The 7,659-nt window shown below is 30.0% G+C and overlaps 1 protein-coding gene across 2 annotated transcripts; it reads left to right on the plus strand.

Moving 5' to 3' along the window:
- The first annotated feature begins 403 nt into the window (after nucleotides 1-403).
- On the plus strand, nucleotides 404-4,564 carry LOC126733988 (trafficking protein particle complex subunit 1). 2 transcript variants are annotated; one of them, XR_007659918.1, is made up of 4 exons: nucleotides 404-611; nucleotides 3,588-3,797; nucleotides 4,136-4,330; nucleotides 4,484-4,564. XR_007659918.1 is itself a non-coding variant. In XM_050437494.1 (3 exons), the coding sequence occupies exons 1-3, from the start codon at nucleotides 513-515 to the stop codon at nucleotides 4,262-4,264; spliced, it is 438 nt and encodes a 145-aa protein (XP_050293451.1). In that variant the 5' UTR covers nucleotides 404-512; the 3' UTR covers nucleotides 4,265-4,334. The 2 variants fall into 2 exon arrangements, 1 of the variants encoding a protein (XP_050293451.1); XM_050437494.1 differs by lacking the exon at nucleotides 4,484-4,564 and having other exon boundaries at nucleotides 4,136-4,334.
- Nucleotides 4,565-7,659: the final 3,095 nt, after the last annotated feature.

Genomic DNA, 7,659 nt, shown 5'->3' on the forward strand with positions numbered 1-7,659 from the left:
ATAGTGAAATCGCATGGACGTGTCAATATAAAAAACAAAAACTAAATATTTTCTTTAATTTTCAGCTGTTAAATTTCTAATCACATTCAGTTTTTTTTTGTGAACTCTGGGGTGGAAAGTCGAAAGAATTAGAATAGGAAGAAATTATAAATTTCTATGTCTGGATGTACTACTTTGCTTTTAGTTTAATATATTCATATAAACATTTTTAAGATAATGTCTTATTTCCTTAATATAATCTGATTTTACAGAAGATATATGTTCCAACCAAATTGTAGTGAATTCTTATTTAGTTTAATTGTTTAAATACCCTTACGAGTGACTACCATTGAATAAGCCATAGCTAAATCTGGCATCAACGCTTAACTTGTATTTGTCGACAACTGACGTAAGTCAGCTGATATGTTTCCTGATTTTTATTTATTTACTATTTGATCATCATTCGTTAAAATGAAAACCCCGCTATAAAGCCAATTTATTTAGGCTGTATATGTTACCTACCCTTTAAAATAATGACTGTACATAACATTTACATTTTCGATAGAGTAGGAACGTTATTATATTACCAAGAATGGAACAGGTTGAAGCATTCAGGAATGACCAAAGAAGAGGTATTATTATAGACAGTTATTTTTTATTATTTTAATGTCTATTGTTCCTAGATATTTAGCATAGTGCTTTATAGTATAGATGAATTGTTTTTTACATTTGTCATCAAATGGATCCAAGGTCCTCCACACATTAATGCAAAACTTTATCCTGATTTTCCACCAAATAACATAGGGTAGAGAAAAACTTATAGGATATCTTTATCCTTGTAAGTGCTATCCCACTGTTTGACTTTCATCTTGTCATAGGCTGAGTAAAATACTTATCAATAAGACCAAACATATACCACATCTATGCTGGGATTCGCATGTTCAGTATATAACAGGAAACATTAAGGCATTATTAAGCTGTCTGTTAAGGAAAATAGTACTAGTAAACTTCCATGAAAAAAATCACTGATTAAACCTATATTAAGGTATGGGATCTCAATTTGGACATGTGCAACTATTTTGGAACCCTTAATGATAACTCAATACTGTAATTGAAATTGTGTTTGTAAAACCAAGAGACTTTTCCTTTCAAGAGTCTTTAATTTTATTCAAATTAACTTTGTGATTTAAAAACACACACACCATATATTAGCAATATATGGTACGCATTTGTCCTACAATATACCATTTTGTAAGCACATAACTCCATACCTAAGTAAATATTCAATTTTATCAATGGCTAGCAGACATCAATACCATACACTTTGCCTTATGCACAGAATTATTAAAACAGGTTAACCACTCTATTTAAAATGGCTTTTTACTATGCAGGAGCACTTATATACTAGATTTCAAAATAATTACAAAATACCTCAGCATGAAACAGCTAACTTTCAAAAATCTTTTAATTTTGTTGCAGTTCAGTTATGGGATGACCTTCCAGATAGTGTAAAACATTTATCTATGTACAAATTTCCTAAGTATATAAAAATTCAATTACTAGTTGACCTGATAAGTTGTTAATAAGCTGTTGATTATCTTTAAATTGTATTTTTTTTAATTGATAATATCACTGCTCTGTCGTCAAGTTCAATATCTTGTTCCTTGCCACCGTGGTGCCCTATACCTTGGCATTGCCAGTGTGGATTTCATAAAGCACCGATCATACTTCATTTTGTTCCCTGACTCTTAGAGACTAGACAATAATAATTATTGGTTATAAATTCTATGCCTTGGTCTTCCGCCCTCAACCGACGTAGTTATTAATTTGTTTAGGTCTGCACCACTCACATATGCTTTATAATGCATTTCTTGTGGATCAGTTTTAAAAATCATGGTATAAGTCCTTATTTGTTATATTATGATTTTTTATTACTAATATTGTTTCTTAAATATTTAACAAATCAAAACATTTTAATTTAATTGATTTGAATATGGAATATGTCTATACAAAAAGCTAACATGTCAATACTAAAAAACCTTTTAACAAACATCAAATTAGAATCAATTTGGGAAAGCACTTTAGAGTAATAGATCAATTAATCAACATTCAATAGTAGGTATATGAGAGATCAACATATCTTGCACAATCAAGTAAAGATGATCAGTAAAGGGAAAAGATTTGTTGATGAAATAAGAAATTTTATTTGTGAGACCAAATTTTATTTTCGATTTAGGCTAAGGGAGGGAAGGAGAAATATGTTTTCTCAATAATAGCTTAAGCTTGTTTAATATTCCATGATAATATTAATATTGATTCTTATGATAAAGTAAATCATAAGAATCAAGCATACACAGGTGTTGCACACCTAGAAGCTTTCTAATAGAACTATTATACCATTCATTATTTCAACTACTTTGTTATTTTTGGAAATAATTGTCGAAATATTTAAATCTTAATGTAAATATTTCACAATATCGATTTTTATCTTGTAATAATTTATTTTATTTACTGAGAGTTGTGATAATTGAAATAAGGACACTATTTCACATCATTTGCTCGCAAAATTGGTTTCTTCAATCAGGATTGTCCTCATTTAATTCATGTATTACTCTAATTTTATAAGGGTGGTATTTATTTGCTTTTAAGATGCGTCTTACTGACGTTCCTGCTATATTATTATCAACTGAAATTTGTGAAGTTGCATTGTTTGGATTTTCTTCGACGGAGAGCAGAACGTTTAATTTTGTTTCTTCAGAAATTTTTGGACGACCTGGTCTTGGCAAATCCCTAACATGACCTGAAGGTATGAATTTGTGCTCTATTCTACTAACTGTTGACTAAGAAATAGGATGGTTTGGGTATTTGGCATTAAACAGTTCAGTTACTTCTTTTTGCGTGCGCACTCGATCCCCGTACCGTAGCACCATCAAAATTTCAATTCGTTGGGTTTCCGTTAAATTAGTCAGAATTTATTCTGATAAAAACTATTAATTTTCGAACTGACAGTGACATTCGAAAATGGAGATTCTTTACAAGTGCAACCATGGAAATAGAAACAATTGGCAGTGTTTATAACATTATTTCTATCCTCGATTTTACTTTAAATTGTAAATAGACGTACTTATTTGTTTTCTTGTTATTTAAATGTAAATATTTCGGAAACAGTTGAGTTTTGAGATAAGGTGTGTTATACGAAACTTGCTTGGAATTTTGCCTATATTTCATAAATGCAATAAGAAATATAGCATTCCATTTAGAAAAATGACCGATGACATCATATCTTTTTTTTTGTTCCACCCTGTATACAGAAAATTATGTGAAATAATGCGCAACTTAAATAAAAATCGACGGGTCCGAGCGTTTTCTCAAAAAATCATGTCTCTAATTTTTATCGAATTTATGCGGAACTTTAGGCGGTCACTGTATATTATTGATATAACCAATACTACAAAAAGGATTTTTTATATGTTTTTGTTGCTTCTTCTTGGTTATTTAACTGGCATATTCCTCAGCTCTCTTTGAATTTCACCTTAAATCTAACTATTATAAATAATTATAGTGAATATGTTAAGCTGTATCACATTATGCCTTATTATTTATTTTAGGAAGCCAAACTTACATATGGAATGTTATTTTCAATTAAGTCCTTTGTGAATAGAATATCTCCTACAGATACTAAAGAAGGATTTCTTTTCTATAGAACCTCTAAATACAGCTTACATTATTTAGAAACACCATCAGGTTTAAAGTTTGTTCTAAATACTGATAACCATTCCCAAGGGATCAGAGATCTGTTACAACAGATTTATAAGGAAGTAAGTGATTTTAAATCTATATTTTGAATAATTAACTAACCATCTGTTAACGCATTTACCTACATTAAAATTCTACATATAATAAATGTGGTTTTTATGAAATTACACTGGTGACGATATGGAACAAATTCATTTAAAACTTTTTTGAGATTTCAAAAAGTAGATTTGACATGACCCTTTTTAAAATACAACATATTTTTAATTGAAATTATAAATTGTAGTTGATTTTCTATGACACAAGACTCGTGAGAAAGATATATTTGCTGCATATTTTAAGTTACTCACTTTTATTTTTTTTACATGTATAACTAAGAAAGTAATAAAATTTTCTGTTTTAGATTTTTGTTGAATATGTTGTTAGAAATCCATTGTGCAATTTGAATGAACCAATACAATCGGAGCTCTTTAAGACGAAGCTGGATGCTTACATTAAGCAGTCCTCTGTATTTTTAACAAAGTCTATGTAAAGTACACCTATTTATTAATTAATATCAAGGTTTCTTGTTTTGTATGATTTGTTATAAAGTTGAAATGTAAGTATTGTGTTTTTTTTTTTAGAAGTATGAAATATTTCTATAGTAGTTTAATTTCTATAGTATTTAATATTCTATAATAGTCATATAAAAATATTCTTGCCTATCCTCATGCTATTATATTCATAAAACGCGATTTTATTGTTGTTTCAGACGGAAAATTACCTAAGATCCTGCAAATCAGTGCACTTTTGCACTGCATCATAATAAATTTTTGTCAGGAAAAGGAAAAAATGCTTTTTATTATACATTATAGTCTAGCTATTTAGAAGAAATCGTTTTTTATAAATACATATTCTTATTGAAATATAGAAAATAGATTTTTGCGAAGAAAACGTAAACATAAAAGACGCGAAATTTAAAAAAACTTAATCTTGGTTTAATCCTACAAGCTCTACTGTACCCCTCTGTGCTATATAATATCTGAAGTTCTTACATTAAACCCAATATGACTGTTATGGGTTTCAAAAGTTCAAATCTGACTCTTGAATTCTGAATTGACAAAATTACTTCTAGGGCAGTTTTAGTAATATAAGAAAGGCCCTTTTAGGAGTATTCTAATTATTTTGTGAAAATATTTTCAAAAGAATTTAACTGTCCAAAATCTGATTAATTTAAATTTAAGGTGCTTATCCATTCTTAAAACATTCCTGATTTCTTGAGAGCATATATCGCAACATCAAAAATTCATAATATTCTCTTAAGGTTAGACTGCAATATGTTAAATGTTCTTTTTTTAGATTTAATCATCTTAGTAGAGGTTGATAATATAATTTTCAACGAAGTAATTAAAAGCATAATCCAATATGGTGCCCATGAAAGAAAGTTGATGATCGCTGAAGGCGCTAACGTTGTATTATAAATTTTTAAAAAAATTTAAAAAAAGTTTTTTTTATTTAAAATTCTAAAAAAGTTTTATTAATTTTATTCTATTGCTTCAAATATTACAAAAAAATATAAGACAATTTTTGAATTTTTGTTTATGTTTTCAGACTTTTTCGCAAATATAATTCCTAAACTGCAGTATCAAATTTGGCAACTTTGACATAAACTAATCAATAATGTTTCTTTTACGGTTTCCCAGATTCCAATGGTCACCCTTGAAGTTGGGACACCCTATACTATACAATTCTGATGATGCCGTTATGAGGGCGAAACATGTGACTCCTGGCGGAATTGGCGGTGATGCCATGTCCGGCAACTCAGATCTGAGTTTCAGAAATCAATGTAACACTTTGCAATAATAAAGTCACAAGTTAAAAAAAAAAAAATTTTCTCTCCTCTTGACTAACTAGAGACTTTTACGTTATTTGTTTACTTTAGCATTCTATGCAGGTTTTGTATTAAGATCTAGTTTTTCTAGTTTTCTTTTGGAAGAAGACAATTCTAGATCGTTCTTAGTTTGCTGGAGGTTGTAGTTGTGACCGCAAGTTGTCCTTGGAACTTTTGGAAATTTTAGTGTTTATAGGCGATCAAAGTACTCCAGTTATGTTTGAAATTTCGGTATAGTTCTACTCTTGTTTGGAAACTGTAATTTTGCGCCGAAGGGGATTTTATAACAACCTCCACAGAGTCCAGTGGTTTATTTAAGACCAAACCTACTGCCTCGAATTCCTTAGTAGTACGTTTTTGGTAACCTCATTGGTTTGCGAGGTAAGACTAATAATTTTTACTTGATCTCATTTTAATAGAGGAAATTTCTTTTATGTTTTGTCTTGGTTTTGCATTTATCGTGGACTCCGATTTACCCTTTGGGTAAACCTTTTTATCTTTTGGAATTTTGCGATACTTGATGTACCTGTACTGGTGGTTGAGTTGAACCCTTGTTATCTTTTGGATTCTCACCGCTGTGTCAGCTATTTTCCTCGATTGTGACGAGCTAATCTGAAACATCTTACCGCTGTAGTGGCTGGAACCACTTACAAGAGAAGTGGCGACTGATTGATTTCTACACTCGATAGCAGCTTAACCATTTTAGCTTTAATTCAAGAGTAAAAAGACACCTGTTGTTTTACTTATTTCTTTTTTTTTACCTACCTATAATCTATTTTGCTTTAAATTGTATATTCTTGACTACATTTAAATCTCTCCTTACCTGATTATTGACCTTGTAGGTTACTTGCTTTGTTAAGTGTACAAATAAATTGTTAGTTGCCATGTTGGTACTACCTGTAAAGCTCGTATACTTCAATACTAAGGGGGTGAAACAAAGTTAAATTTAATTTTTTGTTTATAATTAAGAGGTACATACATGTTTACTGGGTGAGTCACTATGGTGTAAAGCAAATATTTTAAGTAATTTGATTCTGATTCCTCTTCTACACGGGTGCTTCCTTAAGAGTCAGAAGTGACCTTAAATTATTGATCTGTAAAATATTGAATCTTGGCTTTAAGTTTTCTGTATTTTTCTCCTTTTAGTAAAGTTTTAAATAAGGCCCTAGGTTTGGCGCTCATTAATATTTTGAGCTTTTTTCTAGTTAACTTTTGTTTAGTTTTAATTCAGAAAAACCATTAAAATTTCGGACGTAACAAACTCACCCCTGAGTATAGAGTTTGAGCGGTTATTAGATATTGAGTGGTTGAATTTTTAATTTAGTGAACGCATAACGGCATAACAACGACCTTTCAGACCTTTAAGATTTTTCTTTGTTTTTAATCATAATCGTTGATTGAATATTACCAATATTATCAATCAACGTCATAATCCTTTGCCCTATTTAGTTAGTTAAATATCTTAAAATGTATAACTTTAGTATTTAACTTGGTTGAATTTTTTACCACCACTAAGAAAGAAAAATTTGCATCAGATATTCAAGTGGTAACTACTGGAATTTAAGATAACTTGAATTTGATCGAAATTTGGATTTCTTGAATTCAAGGGTATAACAAATAGCACCCAATGTTTTTTTTTAATTAAGAAGGTTGTATATATGTAAAATTATGAGAGTTAGATAATAGTGTGGGGGAATAAGGCCCATAGGCAATGCAGAAATGCAGCGATGGATCCCAAGCTATGTCGTGTCCAGTGTTAATTTCGACATAGGGTGAGATTGCGCTTACTTAATTTATCCGTAAGGAAAAGTAATAAATGAAAAAATCTAACGTTCACTAGAATTAAGAATTATTTTTATTAAATTTGATGTAAGAGCGTACAGGAAGTAATTAGGGGGAATTATTTTTGGGTAGCCGGCATCAGCAAGTGTTGTCCGGTCAAACAATAATCTACGTTTTTTTAACCTGAAAATTTATATAAAAAACTTTCAGTTTCTCTCTTTAACTCCATAATACTGAAGACACTATGAAATGTGCAGACGGAGTTTTATGATCGA

The sequence above is a fragment of the Anthonomus grandis genome, chromosome 3 (assembly GCF_022605725.1).
Source record: "Anthonomus grandis grandis chromosome 3, icAntGran1.3, whole genome shotgun sequence".
Lineage (NCBI taxonomy): Eukaryota > Metazoa > Arthropoda > Insecta > Coleoptera > Curculionidae > Anthonomus > Anthonomus grandis.